This window comes from Mastacembelus armatus, unplaced genomic scaffold (genome assembly GCF_900324485.2).
Source record: "Mastacembelus armatus unplaced genomic scaffold, fMasArm1.2, whole genome shotgun sequence".
In the NCBI taxonomy this organism is placed as follows: domain Eukaryota; kingdom Metazoa; phylum Chordata; class Actinopteri; order Synbranchiformes; family Mastacembelidae; genus Mastacembelus; species Mastacembelus armatus.
Genome location: NW_022872938.1, coordinates 2051831 through 2074903, shown reverse-complemented (window position 1 = coordinate 2074903; position 23073 = coordinate 2051831). Strand labels below are relative to the sequence as shown.

Here is a 23073-nt window from a genome sequence, read left to right as displayed (position 1 = left end):
GAATTATGTGTAAATTTTTCTAGGTTCTTGAATGTTATTTGATCTTCTAGACATTCAGTAAAAGACAATTAATGTTATACATCTCTGCTTTAAACACATTATTTGTGTCAAATTGCACCATTTATCTCAGGACACTTGATAAGAAAAAACAATTGCATGTCTGCTGATTTTTAAAAAACATATTATTAAGAGTTTTCAGTCATGAAAAAAATATTTTCATTCTGAAATCCTGGAGGACACAAGAAGAAATTATTCCAATATATACAAATTCTTAAGTTCTGCAGTGAAAAATCTTAGGAACCCGCCAGTTTTGTGACTTTTCTCAACCCAGAGCAGCATTTTTCATTCATCCTCCGTGCCACCGTTTTACAGCTGCTCTTAAATAATTTTTCTACCCTCAGGGCTGCTGATGCTTCCCCTGCTGGCTCTCAGTTTTAATAATCTTACACAGTTACAGATGGTAAGCGGGCATTAAAAAGAAATCTCTGAATAGTGGTGGAACAGTGTCAGTTTTGAGACGGCATTAAATTATGAGAAATACATTTAAACTTCACATTTTATCACACAGAATGACTAGTTTAAGTTAGTTTTAGTTTGTAATGAGACCTTTCTGATCACAGTTGTTTGAGTTTCAGTATTTCTGGTGTGTAACAAATAGGGATGAGAGTTTTCACTAGATTTAATGAATCTTTGATTCAGTGTCACAGAGTGGGTTTCATCCAATTTATTTTATTGATCAACATGCAGATAGGCTCCTGCAACCTGCAAGCCGTGTCTTACTCAATGTCACCCTCCTTTTGTCTCACTGTATTTTTGTCATTCTTGATGACAATTACTTTTTAATCTTCTTAACAGGTTAAATGAGGATTTTCATGCAGTTATTCAATCACAAGAGACATTTTATATTGGAAATAATAGTCTGACACTAAGAAAATATATGTGACGTCTAGTGTTTTTTTTAAAGTGGCAGTAGCTGTTAAGCAAATATATAAATATTAAACAGTTGGATATATGTAAACATGATAATTCTTGGGGGCATATAATCAAAGTTTATCTAGAGCTCATTTGTCAAATCTACAGTTAATTTTTGCACTGGAGGCATTTAGGTTGATAAACAAAGCATAGATTTACCTCCAAGGAACATCTCCCCCCTCATTCATGCCTTGTTTTCATCAGATTACTTAGTTTTTATGCAGCAAACACAATAAAACTGAGGTGTTTGATTTACACCGATCAGCCATAACATTATGACCACTGACAGATAAGGTGAATAACACTGATTATCTTGTTACTGTGGCACCTGTCAGTGTGTTGGGTACATTAAGCAGCAGGTGAACATTAAGTCCTCAAAGTTGATGTGTTGGAAACAGGAAGAACAGCCAAGTGTAAAGATGTGAGTGGCTTTGACAGGGGCCAAAGTGTGGTGGCTGGATGACTGGGTCAGATCATCTGTCAAACTACAGATCTTGTTGGGTGTTCCTGGTCTGCAGTGGTTAGTAATAATAATAATAATCCATTTTATTTCAAGCGCCTTTCAAAAAACTCAAGGTCGCTATACAAAACAAAGACAATAAGAAACACTGATAAAACTCTGGCTGGGTTATGGATGGCCTTGAATGTATGGAGGAGGATTTTCAACTCAACTCTGATTTTGACCGGTAGCCAGTGCAGCTCTTGTAGGACGGGGTTGATACGGTGAAAAGAGGGGGTTTTGGTGATGATACGAGCGGCTGAGTTCCGGACCAGTTGAAGCTTATGGAAGGAATTGTGAGGGAGACCATAGAGGAGAGAATTATAATAATCTATACAGGAGGTGACGAGGCTACGGACAAGGATAGAGGTGGAATGGACGGTGAGGGAGGGGCGGAGACGATTAATGTTTCTAAGATGGAAGTATGCAGACCGAGTTATATTATTGATATGTGACTGAAATGATAATGAGCTGTCAAGGATGACACCCAGACTCTTAACGTGAGGGGAGGGGGAAACTGAGGAGCTGTCGATATTGAGAGAAAGGCTGTCAACTTTAGAAAGTGTAGATTTAGTGCCAACAAGAAGAATTTCTGTCTTATCACTGTTTAATTTTTGGAAGTTTGAAGTGAACCAGGATTTTATTTCAGATAAGCAGTTGGTGAAAGAGGAGGGTGGAAGTGTGGAACTGGGTCTGCTGGATAGGATAGGTAAATTATTCAATCAAGTAAATCAAGTTTAATCTGAGCACCCTGAAGACTAATATTGCCCTGATAAATCCTGTTTAACATGATTTCTTGATCAGCACTAGCTGTAGAGTGACAATACTTACTTTTAGGGGAAATACAGCAGGTTAAAAACAAAGTTATCCTTTATAGCTTTAATTCTTCTTAAAAGCATTTTATTAGCATATACAGTAAAAGAGCTTCGGCTAAAGCATCTGACCATCTTTATACTGCTGACTTGAGGGTTATTACTGCAGGCAGTAGGAGGGAAGAGAAATCTCTGGGTTGTTTTGGAGGTTTGAGGCAGAGGAACTTAGCTTTTGGATATCAGGGTAGTCTCATGCACTCAGGTCTCCATTTATTGAATGCCACTCTGCTCTGAGCTGGTAATGGAGGCCTGGATGTGTCATTAAGCAACATACTGCTGCAGATACTTTGTAATTTTCTGAAATAGGTAATCAGACACTGTAAGTGTGCCCATTTATTGCAGCAGTTGGCCTTGAAGAGAGCTGAGAAAGTAGGCACTATGTGATTTTTTTTTTTCTTTCACTGTTTTTGTCATTCTCCACACAGCTATTTCTGTCACTTTGTGTGAACAACCAAGTGCTATACTATGACTGTCTTTCTGAAGAAGCTGTGCACCGTTATCCCAGTTTGAACAATTATCGAGGCTCACCCCTCTTTCTAAGGCAGGAGTTTACCCAACCTTTGAACGTGGTCGTTAGGATCGTTAGAAACACTTTTTGCCTGCAGACATTTCTTGAGAACACCTTATACAAATGACTTCATTTTTAGCTTTTATTCTTAAAAATTTTATTACAGGCTTGCTGCTGAGTTTATAGAGCGAAAATTATGACCATTTTAATAGCTTATGCACATACATAATACAGTACTCATTTCACAGTCACAGTATGAGGGAAACTCAGTAGAGACCTATGACCTAGAATTATTTATTCTTATACCACATTTGTCAATACTTTTCAGTTTTCAGTATTTCTCAGTAGTATATAACAATAATTAAAAATAACATGACTTGAACCCATTTACGCACCAGAAAACTGATTAATTAAATCAGTTGAAATTTCATTTACGTTCATTTGCCTTTTTGCTAAACTCTTCACCATTATGCTCCACTCTAGCTGGCAGTAGTGACTGTTTTCCGCAAAACTGGAGCGAATAGCCTTCTGCACCACAATCCACTGTCACAACAATCTCACTTTTAGTTTGGTGTGTATGTCTCCTGACAGCTTACAGACACAAACAGAAACATTTTCTAACATCACCACCTACAGCAGGAAAGAGAGATGTTTTAAGAGTTTTCTAAATTAATTTTTAAACATTTAATTCCTGCTATGGCTTCTTTTAAAAAAAAAAAAAACCCTTTAAGGACTTTTTCTAGACTTGCAGATATTCTGCACATAGCTACACTGTAAGCTTCCAATTTAGAGCAGCAAGTGGAAAATTTTGATTCAGTTTTGTTACTGTATTACCAATATTTGAATGCAGATCTGAGGCATTTAGCTACATAAATTTTATAGCAATGAAAATCAGATGTGGAGTAGACATTCTTGTTTCAGTCCATGCCTCAGTCTACAGTTAGCTATGAAACGTCCATACAAGCACACACATGCTAAATGTCATGGGTTCCTGCTGATATTTTACTTGGAAACAGGTTGAAAATGGCAGAAATTCCCAGGAATTCATTGATCTCTGTTTTTTGTTCTTGGTGAATTTGGCACAGTATCAGTTTCCTGCACAACAAAAACTGGCAGTGATTACCCAAATGTGCTGTTTTCATATAACTTTGTACAGTGCAGTGATGGAAACCAACTTGCATATCTTGCCCCTCTCTCTTGGTTTCTGTCTCAATCATAATGTGTCAGGGCTTGTGTTCAGGTTAGGAATCTGAGGCTTGTCTGAACGTGGGGCCTGAGATGTGTTTGTATGCCTCGGGCTGCCTCAAAAGGATATTCTGCTCTACCTCCAGTCACCATCCTCCTCCTCACCTGCCACCTCCCTCTGTTCTTGTTCTGTTGCTATCTTTATCTCTCCCTCACTGCATCTGTGTGTCGATTCATGTGCTCTTCTAATACAGCTTCCTCGTGCCATCTTGATACTGCCATAATCTCTTTTTCGCTCTCACCAACACATGCAAACACACATTGTGTCACCTTTGGGAGATTGTTTGGCTTGCCATCAGTGTCGGAGGATGGGAGATAGTAAAACAAAGCCTCTCTGAGGCGGTATCTCTTCCTCTCATCTCCTCTGTTTTATCTGCCTCGCCTTTTATTGCTTCATTGTGGTGGATCGCTGCCATTTGTCATGCAGTCACAGCAATACTTCACACACTTAACCTAAGAGCCAAGAAACAGGTTTTTTTGAGTTCCCTAGATAATAACATTTCAGGTTAAATCCCAGGAACCTCCCAAGTCTGGAACTTGGCCTAATCTGGAAACACTTTTTCCTGCCTATTATTCAACAAAGTTACTAAAGTTACAACACTGAATCCTGAAACAGTAAATCTAACCTTTGGCAAAAATCAAGTCCCCAAAGCTTGTGGCCATAGCTTGTCCAAACTGATCCAAAGATTGAGAGGAGCTGAACAGTGTAGGAATTGTTGGCAAGCCAGTGACACAGCCCCACTGTACAGATGTGAATGTCAGTTGGATGGTTCATGTTTTTGGACCCAAATAAAATAACAACTATTAAATCTATTGTCATGACATTTTGTTTCTATAATCACAGCTACTATCGAAAATATAACCATGAAATTTGGTACAAATTTGGTTCAGAGGGTGAGTTGTAAAGACATCAGGTAAAAGTTTTAAAGTTTATGACTTAATACCTGGGCACTAGTGGCATTCCTGCCAGCCTGTGGTGTACTTTGTGTTTTACTGGTTTGGAAAATGTTACCATTTTAACACACTCATGTTGATCATGATAAACAGTGTTCCTAGTAAGGGTCAGCATTTTAGCATGCTGACATTACATTGTGGCCAAGTACAGCCTCAGAGAGGAGCTTTCATGACTGGAGACTCGGCATAAAATATAGCAACATTAAAGCTATAACTGCACACTTTTATTTTGCTAGTAAAATGGAAGAGCCTTTTCTAAATAAGAGCAAATTTATTGTTTAACTTATTGTTTAAAAATCAACAAGTCATATTGCTGTAGTAAATATTCACTAAATCCAGGAAACACCCTTAGTTTTGCAGATGAAAGAAATGCTTTATGAGTGATGGCAATGAGGTGTAGGTGCTGGTGGACCAGCAGCTAGTGCAGAGGAAACACAAAAGTAACAAATTCCATGGATGATAAAATTGGGATTTTATTTATTTGTTTTGTTATTATGGCAGTGGTATAGTTAAAACCAGCGAGGCATAGCTATCCCCATCCCCGTCTTTCAGGTACTGGAAAGGGAAAAGCCCAGTTTAATTGCATACTGCTGAGATTATACAGTGAATTTCTTGGTAGCTTTTAAATCACATATAGTATAGTTGTGCAACTTGTAAAAAAATTGGAAGATATGATTGGTTGGCATTTGGTCTTCGGCTTCGGAACAACAAAATATACTCTCTGATCTACTAATCCCAATTATTTTATTTTCATCTATATTCCCCTCCCTTGCTTATTTTATTTCCATCTTTGTCCTGCCCCTGGAAGAGGAAGAGGTGCACAGAAAATTCATAAAGACAAAAATGAAGGATATTTGCATGAAATGTCCTTTTTTAATGGTGTTTAAAGTGTCATGTCAGTTCCTAAAAGATTTCCACAAAGGATGGACTTGTGTGTCCCAACGCATGGCTCCTTGAGGTGGCCTCCTTGATCCTCAGAGCAGGAATAAGAGCTCTGGGAGCACATTCAAGATGGCGGACGAATTCGACTTCCGGGTTGAGCAAGAAGGGTTAAAATGAGAGAACTAGGATGTGCACCCATTGTGTGGGGTACACAGAAGAGGTTAATTATGATCAGTTTATTTAAAGATTCAATGTGTAATAATTAGAGCTATATATTAGCAGAAATGGAATATAGTATTCATCAATATGATCATCATTAGTGTGTAATCACCTGGACATAGCTACTGCTGCAGTTTTTTAACCTGAGAAAAAACCTTTTAAATCTACAGAAAGAGCAGGTCTCCTCTCACAGAGGCAGCCATGTTGCACTGCCCATTTTCTACAGTAGCCCAGAATGGACAAACCAAACACTGGATCTACAAAGGGAATCATGTTTTTTTTTAAAGCCATTGTAACCTCCCTCGCTGCTGAAAATGAGGTGTTTTCCTGTGGCCTTGTTATTGCCTTATATTATCCTCCACCATATTCTGTCCTGTTTCTACAGCAGAACTGATTTAAAGACAGAGTTGGTGATTTATAGCAGGAAAAAAGATGGGAGATATGAAGAGACAGACAGAAAGATGAGAAAAAGAGAACAGAGGCTTTCTATACACTGAGGTGGTTTTGGCCTGTCAGATACGTTCTGTGTCTGATGCAACACTGAGAAACCAAGACACTGTGTGTGTGTGTGTGTGTGTGTGTGTGTGTGTGTGTGTGTGTGTGTGTGTGTGTGTGTGTGTGTGTGTGTGTGTGTGTGTGTGTGTGTGCGTGCGTGTGTGTGTGTGTGCGTGTGTGAGAATCTGAGAACTCACATGTGCAAGTGACCGAGGGTGTAAAATGTTGTAGTCTCCTAACACACATATACACAAAAACCCACACCCAGACACACACACCCTATCATTACTTTGCCTCCTTCAGCCCCCCTTTGTTGGCCTCAGTAAACAACCTGCCAGACCTGTTGCTAAGTTACCACGAGGAAATGGTATGTTTGTGATGGGGCTGGGGGTGTGAAGGGGGTTGGTGCTGATGGTGGGGAGGTGGATGAATTTTCACTGTCTCACTTTAACAGCTGTGATGCTGAATTCAGAGTTTGGAGGAGGAGATGTTCGATTTGCACGGTACATTTCAGTTTCACAGGGTACATTTTCATGGGCTACAGAGCACTGGCTTCCAACCTGCAGGTCAGGATCCTCTACACAGGCCACGAGATTAAACTGAAGGGTCAAATTTTCAGCAGTTAAAGCAGTGCGATAATGATGATGCTGACGTGACAAAATAAGGTATCACCACTGAAAGTGCAACTGTCATTTTTCACCTAATTTCGGATGTTATCACGTCGTCATGGCTTGTTGTCATTGTTATTAGATCATAGATTCAGGAGGTCCCTACTTCATCTGCCAGGAGGGTCAATAGGTCATTATTATGCCCCATTGGTTACAATTTAGTTGCACAGAAAAAGTACTTGTTTAGATTTAGGAACATACTTGGTTTCACACCAGAATCAAACCCCTGTCTCTAATGGAAAAATCATGACACATCCACCCACCTCATCCTCCTCACATGGATTTTCTTGCTGTCTCGTTTCCTCCTCAGATTGGGTCATAATTACTACGCCCATTAGAGATCACTTATGAACCACATCTGTCAATACTGGGAGGTGCGTGAGGTGGTCCCTCAGTCATATTTATAGGTGTGATAACGACTGATAGTAGCTCCTGAATGACAGGACAGCTTTCAAAGCACCTGAGATTTACTGTGAGTTCTACATGTCACTAAAAAGTAAAAATAGTTGAAAGTCCTGAGATAGTTTGAGTGTCTCATTTGGCAGTGAAGCAACACTGATGGGAGCAATTATTTAATTATTTTCTGTAATTTTTGTGCGTAATTATTTAATTTACTGATAGCGTGCAGCCATCAACTATATTCATTCTTTTTTCTTTGTACTAAACTGTTTTGTGAATATTTTTAAATTCCAGCTCAGGTTTTGACTGGACTACGTTTATGATTGATTTTCAGCATCAAGAACTAATAAAACAGCCACAGTATATTGCAGCTACATGTACACATACACATATTCTTATGTGCCAGATTGTCCAGGGATATATAGATGACATCATTTTCTCTGTCAGGAATTTATGAATACACATAATAAACATGTCAACTTCAACTACTGCAACCAGTATAGACTTTTATCTCACAAAATGAAAAAAATCAACATTCCTTTTATTGGTTTTTCTGGAATTTTATGGATTTTGCACTACTTTTCATTTGTGTACAAAAATACATAATGATGTATTTAGTGATGGAAAGAGTTGACAAAACCTTTCTTTTTGATTTTATTTGCCGTATTTTATTTGTGATCCTTTTTATCTTTATCTTTTAGGGTCGGCATGTCAAAACAGGACAACTTGCTGCTATCAAGGTCATGGATGTCACTGGAGTAAGTAAACCACACACTCACTGAAAACAACAACAACAAATGAAACTAATAATAAGAATAAAAAAATGCAGAGCAGCGCTATTGAATAAAATGCTTTTCCCTGAGGACACTGAGCAGGAGTTTGTCCTCACTTTCTTCTTTATTTATTGTATCAGTGAATGTGTGTTATCTTTGTTTTGTGTCTGCATGGGTGTTAGGATGAGGAGGAGGAGATTAAAGCAGAGATCAACATGTTGAAGAAGTACAGCCACCACAGGAACATTGCAACCTACTATGGAGCATTTATCAAGAAAAACCCTCCTGGAATGGACGACCAGTTATGGGTATGTACATCATGGAGCAGATGGTAAAGCTTTCTAACCTGTTGTAGGCTAAGGCGCTGGAATATATTTTTCTACAAAGTCATTCTTGGCGATTCTTGTTCTCAAACACCTGATTTATGGATGTGAAACCTTACTAACCTCTGCAGCCAGAGATGATGAACAATGGACAAACTGCAGGTTATTCTGCAAAAATCTTTGAATATCTTATTGTTTTTTACATCAACAAATATTGAAAGTTGTTGGAGACAATATTTCCTCCGTTTAAAAAGCAGCATAGGACATTTTTTTTTTGTAACTCAGCTAAGCTAGCTGCCTACGGCTACGTTTGATAAAACAACAGTTGCTTTTAGGGTTTGTGCAGTATGAGGAAAAAACTGACATTGCTGTATATTACATTGTATTGCAATATTAAAATATGCAGAAAATGGGGTTTGGAATTGGTCAACATCTACCTTTCCGTAGATTAAATGAGATGAATACAGAAATGAAAACCATGAAAGTTTTACTTCATTATCAATGAAGAAAGAAGCAGTGATGTCAGAGACTTGAAACATACTTGACACAAGTCGCTTTAAGCTGTGCGTACAGTAAATGGTTTCATGTGTCACCTGGAAATCCTTGCATCACACATGTGTGAGCTACAGTCTGAGAGCTGGGGGTGCAGAAAATCCCCAACCTTATCCCTTAAATCTGTGCTAAGTGACTAAATTTAGTATATAGATGAGATGGAGTATATAGATTATATTCAGCCTGTACCTCCTTTAAAACCAAAAAATGGATCTTCAAAATAGTTCATAATTAGTCAATGTCTACACATTAAAATATTTAACTGCAGTATGTTTTTTTTTTTTTCAATTAAGTAATCAAAGGAGTTCTGTGATATCTGTTTTTTAATTTTAAAACAGATGTGGACTGAACAGACCGTAACAAATTCAGTGTTCACCTATTAAGCAGCTTAGCCGGAGAACAAACTGTTCCAATGGAGATTTCTCTGCAAACATTTAGTCCATAAGGAATCCATGCTTATGATGCTAGTATGATAGAAGTGGATGAAAGTATGTGTAGTAACGTTGTATGTGTGCAGCTGGTGATGGAGTTCTGCGGGGCCGGCTCGGTGACAGATCTGATCAAAAACACCAAAGGGAACTCTCTGAAGGAGGAGTGGATCGCCTACATCTGCAGAGAGATCCTCAGGGTGAGAACAGAACGAAAATAAACACCAGCACCATCTTTGTCTCAGCATGAAAACCTCAACTGCACACTGCCTCTTATTTTTGAAAAGTAAATATTAGGTAAGAATCTTGACAGCTGGAGTCGCACTGAATCTCAGACAACTCAGAAACACCAACATTTAATCTTATGTGTTATTTCAGTGCTGGTCCACTTTGTGCATTTCATTGCCGATAATTTTCAATAAAAGCGCCTCACGACAACATATGCGCAGGAACCATGTAGGGCTATTGAGTCAAAAGTGTGTTGCTGTTATCAGAGTTTATATTAGATCTGAGAGGAAAACTCTAATGAACCACAAGTATGTAGAGTTAACAGTTATGTTACTGCTACGTGTAATTATCAACCATATAAAACAAATTGCCACTTAATAACTCTATCAGAAATCTAATATTTTGAGGGGTTATAACTTAAGATCTAGTTGACAGTCGCAGTTATAATGAACACATGAAGTTTTCTTGTTTCTGTTGTCATACTAGCTTCACATAAATATTTAATTTAATTAATTCATTATAACCTGTTTAAAATTATTTTAGCTTTTTTTAAAAGAGAATTGAACATGAATAAATTAGTTTTTTACATGTACTTGTAGTACAGGAATTACAGAAGAACTGCAAACCCTGTGTTCTGTCACAGTGAAGTCTCTGTAACAAGGCCTTTGTTGAAAAGCTGTGAAAATGTTTTTCTTTGTCTCCAGGGTCTGACTCATCTCCACCAGCACAAGGTCATCCACAGAGATATCAAGGGCCAGAACGTGTTGCTGACAGAGAATGCAGAAGTTAAACTAGGCAAGAGGACACATACACAAACCTACAGATACTGTACACACAATAATATTGTGTAACTTACTATAAAATCCTTTGCTTCCGGGTGTGTGCTCGTGCAGTGGATTTTGGTGTGAGCGCACAGCTCGATCGTACGGTGGGACGAAGGAACACATTTATTGGGACGCCATACTGGATGGCCCCGGAGGTCATCGCCTGTGACGAGAACCCTGACGCCACATATGACTTCAAGGTAGAGAAGAACATGTTTGTGAACTGACCAGGCTGCTTGTCTAACTCCAAGTGAACACTGTTGTAAATGTAAACTGTAGACACACAAGCCACTCACTTATAGGTGTTTGCCTTTTGCTGCTTGTCAGGTAGCTACACTTGACTACCTAAGTTGGTTTTTCTAGAAACAGACTTTGTTTTGTTTGGGGAGGTCTGTCAAAGCCAAAACAATGAATTACACTGTCATTAGGAGTGAAGTATGTATATTTACCACATCAGCAGAAGACTTCATTTGTTGTTTTGTGTCTACCTTTAGTCATTTTGCATCAACCTTTAGTCGATTTGTGTCTTTGTCTTTTCTCTTTGTTTTGCATCTAATTTTACTGGTTTTGTATCTACATTTACTCATTTTATATCGTTTTGTACTCATTTTTTATTGTGCTCATTTTGCCTCTGCTTTTAGTCATTTTATATTTTGCATTACTGGTGGTCACAATGGGAGCAATGTCATTTTTACAATATTATAGAATGAAGTGAACCATGCTCGACTTTAGATGTTGACAATGTAAGATAAAAGAACAGAAAACATAAAACCAACAGAGAGCTAGAGAGTTTGTTGATTCTTACAAATCTCAAATTTGATTTGACATTGAAGTGTTAATTAATACAGATTTTATTCTAGTCATGAGATATTTTTTCAGCCTTCAGTCACTCTCACTCTTCTAGAGGTGAAAACATCTCTAGCTGACCTTTATCACCACATTCGCTTGCTACACTTAGTGAAAAAGTTCTACGCTACCTAAACAACAGTACAGTCATTGGTTATTTTAGACACCATACAAATAAATCTTATTCTGTGAGCTTCATCAACTAGAAATGATGTCAATAAGTTTCTTGCACTAGTGAAAACAATAAACATTTGGGACAAAATTACAGTTTTGCTCTTTCTCCTTCCATTTCCTTTGTTGAGCCCCAAAAGTTCAATTAGCCACTAGTCAGAAAGTTAGAATGATTGCAGCTCTGATCAAGTAACACTCTGCACAAACCAGTGAAGTCTGCTCAAAGGAGCAGTGACTGAAAACACTCAGTCTGCAGTGTTCAGACAATGAAGCATGTGCAGTAATGGGATGGGGTGAATAGCAGCAGCAATCAAGGACATGTGTCAAGAATCCTTCATGTCACAGCACAATACAACTTTAAAAAGCAGTTCTTTGTTAAAATATGCAGATAAATTATGTTAGAAACAGAAGCAGAAAGCTAATAATTGGTGAAATGTAAGGATGAAACCAGAACGCCACAGTATCAGTGACAGATGGGTAATTTTTTTATCTGTATTTTTATCACTTAACAAGTACACCAACCAGTGGACCAGCCTCTCAAAAACATGATGTGTTAAATCGGTAACAGGTTTTGAGGATGTGAAAGTTTTCAGTTTTCTGTTTCTCTCACTCTTTCTGCAGAGTGATTTGTGGTCGCTCGGTATCACAGCTATAGAGATGGCCGAGGGAGCACCGCGTAAGTGTGAAACATCAGACACTATTATCACTGGACAGTGTGTCTTCAAGTTAAAAGTTTTAATGTTTCATTTCTTGTTGTTTCCGCTCTGCTCTTCTCTTCATCTTTTCTTTTACTTCCTTTCATCTAATGCAATTTTTATTGTTTTTCTCCTATTGTTATTATTGTCCCTTTATTTCTTTATATCTTTCTTATTCTTATCTTTCTTATTATATTTCTTTCTTTTGCCCATTTTCTTTTCAAATCATGTTTTTTTCTTCTCCATTTTCTCCATTTTTGACTTTTTCTTTTCTTATCTTCTGACCTTTTCTCTCTGACCCTTCTTCTTTCCTCATCTCCTGCACCTTTTCCTCCTCATTTGTTTCTTTTGTTTTCCCTTTTTCTTGTCACCTTTTCCTTCCCTTGTCTCTTATTTCCTCTTCCATTATTTTTAATTTTCTTTCCTCTCTTGTGCTTTCTTCTTGTCTCGTGTTCTTTCCATTTTCTCTTTTCCTTTCCTCTTTTTTCTTTCCTTTTCATCATTCTTTTACTGTTGTCCCATCTCCACTAATTTCATGCTCTTTTGTTTTTCCCCTTTCTGTCTTCTTGTCTTCTCTCCCCTTGTCTACTGTTGTTTTCTGTCCCTCCCTCTACCTCTCCTTTCCTTTCTCGCCCCCACAGCACTGTGTGACATGCATCCAATGAGAGCACTCTTCCTCATCCCCAGAAATCCTGCCCCCAGACTCAAGTCTAAGAAGTGGTGAGTCACTTCACACAGAAACACATTCCTACAGACACACACGAAGGGATGAATATTTGCTCTGCACCTGCACAATTCTGCTTCTATTTTCCAGTGTCATTATCACATTATGCCTCCTCTGCCTCTGCTCCGTGATTTTGTTGTGTTCATACTGTATGTGCTGTGACACACCGTTGACTCGGCACATTTGCACTAATCTCATTTCCAGCACAGATTCATGCACAGATTCATGTGTTGGCAAAGGTGCAGTCTAAAAATTAAAAAAACGATGTGACCTACATGTGACCTTTGAATGTTTTAGCTGAATGAGGTGAAATGATTTAAATGTAGAAATAACTTAATTTACAAAAACAATTTAAAGACAGAATAAAAAATATTTATAAAAACAATGGAGGACAGCCTCATCAGCCATATTGCCCAAAGACGAATAATTGTATTTATTTTTTTAATTACGAGCGGCACACAGTAATCAGCATTTTTAACATTTTATATACTGTTCAAATTATTGCTTAGTTTATAATCAAATCAGTTATTCACACTGATCAAAAGCAACTAAGTACATTTACTCAAGTACACTGAAAATAGATAAATATTAGTACAACTTAATTATATTATGTCCATTGGTAACACACATTGTTTTTAAAACAGTTTTATGGATTTATATAAAGATTGAGGTTTTTTGATTTACCATATGAACCATTTGGTCATGTGATGCGTTAAATTAGATGAAACACCTGACTGACTGCTAGTGTTATTGAACTATATGGTGTTTTTTTGTGTGTCCAGGTCAAAGAAGTTCCAGTCTTTCATCGAGAGCTGTTTGGTGAAGAGTCACAGTCAGAGGCCGAGCACCGAGCAGCTCCTCAAACACCCGTTCATCAGGGACCTTCCCAACGAGCGGCAGGTCCGCATCCAGCTGAAGGACCACATCGACCGCACCAAGAAGAGGAGGGGGGAGAGGGGTGAGGATGCACCTCGCGCCATTCACCTCACAGCTGCAAACAACTGCCCGATGAATCAGTCTACGTCTTGTACAAACTGAACCTAACATCTGAGTTTGTTCCTGTAGATGAGACAGAGTATGAGTACAGTGGCAGTGAAGAAGAGGACGAAGAGCGTGACATCGGAGAGCCCAGGTACAACTACTACTACTGACAGTACTGCAACTAGCACCATTACTACAAGTGCTAATGTTACTGCTACTGTCACTGATACTAATACAGCCATTGCTAATTCTAATGCTTCTATACTCCTACTTACCACTATTTGAGCAGCTCCTGCTACTACTGCTTGTGCACCTATTGTTACTGCTAGTGTAGTACTACCACATATACTGGTATTACTACTGGTAATGAATCACTTCTATTGCTACTACTGGTAGTAGTAATTCAACTGATACTACTATTTCAGTCTTTGATATGGTGTTACAGCAACAGCTTTTTTTGTCTTTTTAGCTACTGCTACTATACTAGTACTACTACTGCTATTAGAACTACTGTAGCTACTGCTAATCCCACTACTACTACTACTATAACAATACAGCTATTAATGCTGATTTTACTGCAGCTACATAGGGCAGTGTGATTAACAATACTTCTATTCTTACTGACACTACAGTCAGTGATACTGCTGCTACCACTACCAGCATGTTACTATTTCTGCACTACTACTACTACAGGTCACTACCAGAACTACTAGTACTGCTACAGAGTCACTGCTTTATCTGCTACTTCAGCAATTAGGCCTGTAGCTGCGATTTCTACTGTAGTACTACTATTACTTGTACTGTACTGCCCCAGTACATGCCCCATCTGATGAGGAAAATTATATACATGTAGAAATGCTCTATGAACTACATAGTACTATACATACTACACAATATGCATTTTCTCTTTCATCTTGTTTCATTTAAAATTTAGATTTTGATCTGATTTCTATTCAAAATTCATCTTTTCATATTCCTGTGGTTAAATAATAACCTCACTGGACCTTTAAATGAACGATGTGATTACCATTAGATTTATGTTATGAAATCATACATCTGCCATTACATATGAATCAGAAGAACCGTTACAACATCCAGTCCAGATCAAAAGTTTGATTAAAAAAATGTAATCAGATTGTCATGACTGCTTCTCCTCCAGTTCCATCATCAACATCCCCGGGGAGTCCACTCTGAGGCGGGACTTCCTGCGTCTCCAGCTGGCCAATAAGGAGCGTTCAGAGCTGATTCGGCGTCAGCAGCTGGAACAGCAGCAGAACGAGGAACACAAGCGCCAACTACTGGCCGAGAGGCAGAAACGTATCGAGGAGCAGAAAGAACAGAGACGACGGCTGGAGGAGGTAGCTTTGAGTTGAGATAAATACATTTAAACATGGGAAACTTTTTTTGTTCCTAAACACAAGCCGGTGAGCCTATAAAAGATCTCCAATTTTTTGTCATCTCTAAAACTTACAGTGATAGGAAACCGTAGATCTTAACACATATGGTTTTCATACCTACATTGTGCTGTGGTTATTCCTCTTGTAGAGTGTAAAAACTGATCTGCACACAAGAAACAATCATGTTGATGTATCTATATGGACTTTTAGCTGCTGGCTGCTAAAGTCTTTGTTTGAGGGCAGAAATCACCAAGCTTTCATTCATATGGCTTGGAGTAATGATCTGTAAGAAGTAATGCTTCTTACCATCTGTTTATGTGTAGACAACCTGCTGCAAAGACACTGCACACTATACTTACACACTTGTGTGCTTTTATTTTCCACACAAAATCTCACACAGAAAAAAAAACAGCAACAAATTGTATGTACTCACCATAATGTGAATCCATAAGCTGTTAAACACACAGCAGTGAGCTACACCACTGCACTGAGAGGTATGTCTTTGTGTGGGGCATGTCTTTTTTCAAGAAACAGCTTTTTATGGACAGACAGTGTCCACTTTGTGTGTCATTCTCACATCTAATGCCAACACAGAAACAATGCATACTGGTTTCACTGACACTGACACTTTCACTTCAATGTGGCCTCTGGTCTCTTTGTGAAGAGTAGCTGAAAAATAGAAAATCACCAGTCTTATCCCTTGAGGAGGATTAAAGCTACATGTACCAGCTGACAGTTTAGGACGTAATTACACCTGCCAGAAACTGGAGTATATTCTTTGACGACTTGTGTGTAAAAATAACTTAATACTCAACAAGTCTGCTACATACTTAAGTTAAGTTTATAAAAGAAAATGTGAAATGGAGACCAGGCTATTACACTCTCTCCACTCTCTCCAAGACTGTGGTTTGTTCACAGGCTGCTGCTGATACACTGCCACCTCTGGTCAGTGTCTTTAACAGTTGCATCTTGTGGAGTACAGGCCATGTAAAGTCGTCAGGACTCATACACAAAGCATAGGTGGAAGTGTAATAGTGTTGTAAATAAAATGAAAATCTTTAGAAACGTAAGACTACATACAGTATCAAATGACTTAGATGGCGTGATTATCATTATTAAAAGCATAAAACAGATCGAGAGAAAAGAAAGAAAGAAATGCTGGTGCTAAAAATCAGATTTATTGTACAATGATATGCCTTTAATGCAGAACCCACCACACCCATAGTGTTAGCATTTCAGCTCATCCAAACGCCAGGAAAACGCACCAAAGTTGAAGATTTGATGCGTAAAATGTTTTCTACCTACAGCAACAGCGTCGGGAACGAGAGATTAGGAAGCAGCAGGAGCGAGAGCAGAGGAGGAGGTATGAAGAGATGGAGCAGCTCCGCCGAGAGGAGGAGAGGAGGCACGCAGAGAGAGAGCAGGTAGGAAAACACCTGACCGACAGACATTACATCACAGGTGTTATCTCCAGGGACACGGCTTCTCGACTCTTGAAACCTCTCTGCTCAGCTGGCTCATCCCAATACGACTAATTTCTTTTTTCTGCCCTTGTCAGCTATGTGTTAAATCTACATAGTGTAGCTAACCAGATCACTAGAATTCACCCTCATGTAGTCACAAGATAAATCTGTGTAGTCACAAGATGTTGAAGAGGATAGGAAAACAAAAAATGAAACCATAACTCTGCAAATTTAGCTTTTTCTTATGCCATTTCAATATAATTTTTCTTCTTCAGGTGTCTAAAAGACTTAAAATAATCTAAGAAGAGAAAACCTGTCTTTGATTAAACCACTCAAAATTTGCAAGTAAGCATCGCTGTATTTTAAGGACTCACCTTTTGTTTTGTTTTTTTTTTGTTTTGTTTTGTTTTTTTTGTTTTTTTTGTCACCCCTTAAAATTAAGGAATTATAAGTTGTATATGTTTACAAGCCAAAGACTGATTTTCATTTTAATTTAATGAATTAAATTTAGTTCATTTCACACATTTCACACTCATAAACAACTCAGAACACTTCTTTATTAGTTCTCAGCTTCAGTGGACGTTAATCTGGCCTTTTCATCTCCTTTTGTGCACAAAGCTACTTCTAATTGGAGTTCACACTCATCAGGTCAGAATTATTTAACATGGTCACTCTAGTCTTTGTACACATCATGGTGAGTACTAATAAAACAACTCTATGATGTCCAATGATACAGTATATATAGCCTAATATTAGTATTAATTATCAAGAGATAGTATAGAATCCCAGACAGCCTTGCACCTTACGTCTAATATAGAGGACAACAGAGGAGACTGGAGGCTTTACAAATGACTGAATGACTAATGGGTAATTTTTCCTGCAGTGCAATGCTTTCTTAAGGGCCTTTTAGATATACATTTCTACCTCTTGCACATCTGATGTCAAGCTGATTTTTAACATCCTTCCTTCAATAATAAGTACATCTTTCTCTTCCACTTAATCACGGCCTCATGCTGATTCTCTCCTTTTATCTCTTGTTTATTTCTGACTAAATTGCTGCTTTCACGTGTCTTCAATAAATCTCCTACTTTTTTCCTCTTTCATCTTCTTTGCTCCTATTTCCTGCTCTGCTGATGTCACTGGTTGCCTGGGCTTGTATTTGCTTCTCACCTTCCTGCGTGCTCTTTGATTGGCTGCATCTCATGGTGTCCTGGGTGCTGACTGGTTAGGAGTATATCCGTAGACAGCTGGAGGAGGAGCAGAGGCAACTGGAGATCCTGCAGCAGCAGCTCCTGCAGGAGCAGGCCTTACTGCTGGTAACATAACACACCAACACATGCACATCAATGGATGGGACAGGTTTTGCAACTTTCTTCAAGGAAAGTTTTCTTTCTTTCTTTAAGGAGACCAATAGTCAATAAGGGCTGACACAAAATCACACATCAGCTCAAAAAAAGTGAATAAACATCAAATCAATCTCTTAGCAGTGGGCATGTCGTAGAACTACACTTTATTCAACTTAATTATTTCAGTAACGTAGAATCAGACGTCTGCCATGTCACACCGATCAATTGTTTAAGAGGGAGTCCAGTTTATTCCACCAGGGTTTCAGCAGCAGCTGCGTCTTGAAAGGACACACACTGGCTGCTTTAGACTTTCACATGCAGCTCAGATAAATGCCAGACATTTGAACTGACAAGAAGCTGTGAGAAAGTTGCATTGACAGGTTCAAACTGGGCTTCGCGGTTGGTCAGTCTGTGGCATTTGTCAAGTGTTGTTACAAAAAGAGTCTCTCAACAAAACAAAACACCACTATGGAAAAACTGCCCTGACAGTCTTTTTCTCCTTTAGACATTGATTTGTTCTGCTATGGCTCTAACAATTAATATTTTATGTAAGAGCAGTAATGTATGAATCAGTGTTGTTTGCCTTCACCACACTCACCACAATCTGGTTACGTTTTAGCATCTAGTAACAGTCTGACTCAGGTTTCAATCTAACATAAATTGCATTTCTGATGTAACCAGTAAATGCCAGTAATTTCTTGCATGACCCTGTTAAAATCTGAAGATTACTATCAACAAACACTCCAGATCTTCAGAGAGTCATTTTGGCTTTCGAAAACCCTTATTAAAAATTATGTTTGTTTCTCAATGAAAATTTAAAAAATGGTTATAATTCAATAAACTCTCATACAGTAAACTCAAAAAGTGAAAAAAATCAACTTATGTTTATCTACATATTTTTTTTATCAATTTTGTTATCAAGCAATTTGAGTGACCAAAATGTGCTTCACTTTCATGCTGAAGTCAGCCCTACCTAATTTTGAAACAAGGGTCATTGTCTTGACTTTGCCTATTTACGGTTTTTACACTCATTGACCTGTTGCCCTTTCGATGTTATGTTTAATGTGCAGGAGTATAAGAGGAAGCAGATAGAGGAGCAGCGGCAGGCTGAGCGGTTGCAGAGACAGCTGCAGCAGGAGCGAGCGTACCTGGTGTCCCTGCAGCAGCAGCAGCAGCAGGAGCCACCACGACCACCACAAGACAAGAAGCAGCTGTACCACTACAAAGACCAGGCGCCCAGCAGTAACGACAAGCCTGCCTGGGCCAAAGAGGTACAGCACAGCCTGAGACACACACAAACCAACAACTGAACAGTGTTTTTCTTTCTTACTTTGCAAAATTGACTTTTTCATGCTTAACCAAAAATGACTTTTGAAGGTAATATGCTAAAATATTTTTCATTCATACTGTTAACAGGTTGAACTAATCTCTGTGCTGGTGTTTTCACATTTCAAGAAACAATTAAGCTTTTAAACACAGCTTTAGACAAAAATGAACTGATAAGGTAAACAGAGTACATATCAGAAAATATAACAGCGCATAAGATCTTAGTATATTAAAAATCTATTGCTATAAGGAATAAAACCAAGTAATATAATTATAAATGTAAAGTAGCATAATTGTGGAGTCTAAAGTAGAATTTTAATCAACTTGATTTTCATTAGAAACACCAGATCCTAGTGACATATTTTCTTATTGCTTAAAGAAATAAGACTAAAAACCTTGACAGCATTTATAAGTTCACTTGATCTTTTCCATGTTGTTTGCCCTGATGTATAATCCAACTGTGTGCACAGACGTTCAGGTGCAATTTGACAAAAGACAGGTTTGCATGTGGGAACAAGAATAGACCCGCTGAGCCACAGAGCTGCTTGTACATAAGAACACAGACACAAACACACACAAAGGCAGAAGTAGAAACTGCTGCTCAGCCACAATGAACGAGCTGAGCTGCTCACTCATGAAAACACAAACGGATCAGCTGGTGTTGGAGGCTTGTACAGGGCCAGCAGAGCTCCCTGGAGTTAACAGCGTGTTGTTGTTGTTTTTGTTGACTTTTGGGTCCTGCAGGTATCATCTGAACTGTTCCTGCAGAAGAGCTGTTCTCATATGTGAGGATGTTAAAAGTGACTGTTTATAAATAAATAAATATCTGTTTGTTTTTTAGCTGTAAGAATGGGGAAATGTTTTATGTGCTGTGAAAACCCTTTTGTTGTCCATGCTTGTCACCTGGAGAGCTTCCTTCCAAAAATATAATTTAAAACAATACTCATGTTTTTCAGAATTGAAACACCTCCAGAAATTCCCCAGAAATGTATAATGAAAAGAAGTCTAAAAAGGTTTTTATTCATAGACTGGACTGCATATTTTAGAATGAAGCTCTTTTATGGTTTTGCCAGATATCGAACATACATGGAGCCCTGGAGATGTTACTTCATATTTCTTTAGTCATAAAACATTACTTAGAGGTGCTGTTGCATGGTTAATTACTCTGTTATTAGCTATACTGTTTTATCTGCTCAACATGACCACATGAATAAATAAATATATTAATTGTATATTGTGCCCACAGTTTGGCAAAAAGTGGTGGGAACAAGTTATATTTCGTGCTCTTTCAGCGTTTTGAAGGCTTGACGTTGTGAAACATGGCGTCCATAATTAGTTTTTTTCCTCTCTGTGACCCCTCCAGGGCCCCACACATGTGGAAGCTTTGTGTACGAACCACGATCCTCTTGCAGCCACAGCTAAAATGACACTATAGAAGTCCTCTTTTGATTTGGCCCTTAGGTTTTTCTTTTTTTTTTTTTACTTATTGTGTAACCTCAATAAGTAAAGTTTCCCATACTCAATTTGATAATTGGTGCAAAAGCGTCTTTAAGGTGTAAAATTAAAAAAATGGCAGTGTTTGCATTTGACACAGAAATAGTATAGTTAGTATCTGTTAGTGAAGCATCAACGAGCTCCTGTTCAATTGTATATGCTAGCTGTTATCAAAATCAGTCACTTACATTTAGAAATACAGCTGATCTGTGACTATCCAAAATGGCTGCCAGGGTGTGTCTTCGTCACCTGCATGTTCTTATAAACACCTTTTCCAGGCTCTTATGTTTTTTTGGCCTGGTTTGTTGTAAACACTGACCTTGCTCTCTAGGTGATGCGTCGAGCTCAGAGTAACTCGCCTCGCATCCCCCCCAAGAAATACCACTCCTTCAAGGAGACACGAGATGTCAACCTTGCCGACCTCCTCTTACTCCCTGGTTACAAACCTCGCCCCCGTCCCCCTTCCTACCCTGCCAATGTCAGTCTCTCCAGCGATCACCCACATCTTCCTCGAATCCGTATCACCTGTGCCCCTGAACCTGACTACTCTGAGCCTGTGATGCGCCGGCAAAGCCCCGACTCGTCTCCAAATGTCAGCTCTGACTCCAGGGGTCGAAGCCCAGCACGCCGGGTCAGTCGGGCGCTGACACTTCACTCTTTCATCTTTCCCTCGTTTCCTTTTCATCCTGCGGCCTATCCAGGCTGACTCACTAACCCTGGCTGGTGGGCTGATTTTTCCTTTAACAGCTTGTAATTAATTTATGTCTCTAACTATTCACGCACATTAACTCTGGGCTGCCGGCAGAAATTATTTGTACTGGCTGATGAATTTTCTTTTTAAATAGTGGTATCCGTGCTTCCAGTCTTCCAACACTTAAAGATTGTTATTGCAAAACTGAGACTAATATCCACAATGTGCATGGTAGTAGACTTTTTCAAAGCAAAACCTTCCACAAATTAAAAATCTAACCTGATGTATAGAAATCAGAATCAGCTTCAGTGACTTAGTAGAGACATGTCTTTACAAATTCATATACCTTTTGATTTTACAACTGGGCATGTTTGCAGATATCTGGTAATACAGACACATATGATTCACTGGTAATGAGAGTGATGCATTAAATCTACAAATATTTCTAGGAAAGGACACTAATGTCTTTACCAAATTTAATAACACTCAGTCTGAAACGCCAACCTCATGATTGTACTTCCTCAACACGCCCAAATCTGAAAAACTCTTTTTATTACATTTTAAAGAAATAAAAAAAGAGAGATTTGGTTAAAGTTAAGTGCACTTTCTGTCATCTGTTGTGAATATCAAATCAGTTTTACAGACTGACGCTGATTTGTGGGTATTGTTGTATTGTCCAGAAAAGAAAATTCACTAGGGACATTTAGGGACCAGAAAAGAGAAAACTGTAGGGAACCTTTTTTATTTGAATTTACCTCCACAGCTTTTAATCTTAAACAATGTATTTTTAATTTACAGGGAACTGATACTGGGTGCTGCAGGTCAATCCTCACTAGTGCAACTGTTCCTCATCTTTACTGCAGTGGCTCTCAACCTGGAGGTCTCATTGCCATGAATACCCTGATTAATGTGATTAAAAATGAAAGGGAAAGTTCATTCCCAACCAATTTTGCTGAAACAAGGAGAAACAAGTAGACATAATTCTAACTCTGTGGGTTAATGAACCAAACAGGATGAGAGCTTCTGTTTTATTGCATGCTGTGGTGGGATATGCACTGGACATACATACATACTGTATAAACTGTATATATGTATATA

The 23073-nt window shown here is 38.5% G+C and overlaps 1 protein-coding gene across 4 annotated transcripts in view; it reads left to right on the top strand.

The window, feature by feature from the left end:
- tnikb (TRAF2 and NCK interacting kinase b) overlaps positions 1-23073 on the top strand; it is a 64903-nt gene that overhangs the window by 8697 nt on the left and 33133 nt on the right. For 3 of the 4 annotated variants that reach the window (XM_026305691.1, XM_026305694.1, XM_026305693.1), the window contains exons 3-15: positions 8415-8471; positions 8669-8794; positions 9879-9989; positions 10722-10812; positions 10911-11041; positions 12480-12534; positions 13195-13273; positions 14060-14235; positions 14343-14409; positions 15418-15616; positions 16963-17079; positions 19535-19735; positions 21616-21915. In XM_026305691.1, the coding sequence (XP_026161476.1) occupies positions 8415-8471; positions 8669-8794; positions 9879-9989; positions 10722-10812; positions 10911-11041; positions 12480-12534; positions 13195-13273; positions 14060-14235; positions 14343-14409; positions 15418-15616; positions 16963-17079; positions 19535-19735; positions 21616-21915 (1710 nt within the window). The remainder of the gene's footprint in view (positions 1-8414; positions 8472-8668; positions 8795-9878; positions 9990-10721; positions 10813-10910; positions 11042-12479; positions 12535-13194; positions 13274-14059; positions 14236-14342; positions 14410-15417; positions 15617-16962; positions 17080-19534; positions 19736-21615; positions 21916-23073) is intronic. The other variant, XM_026305692.1, reaches the window with a different exon arrangement.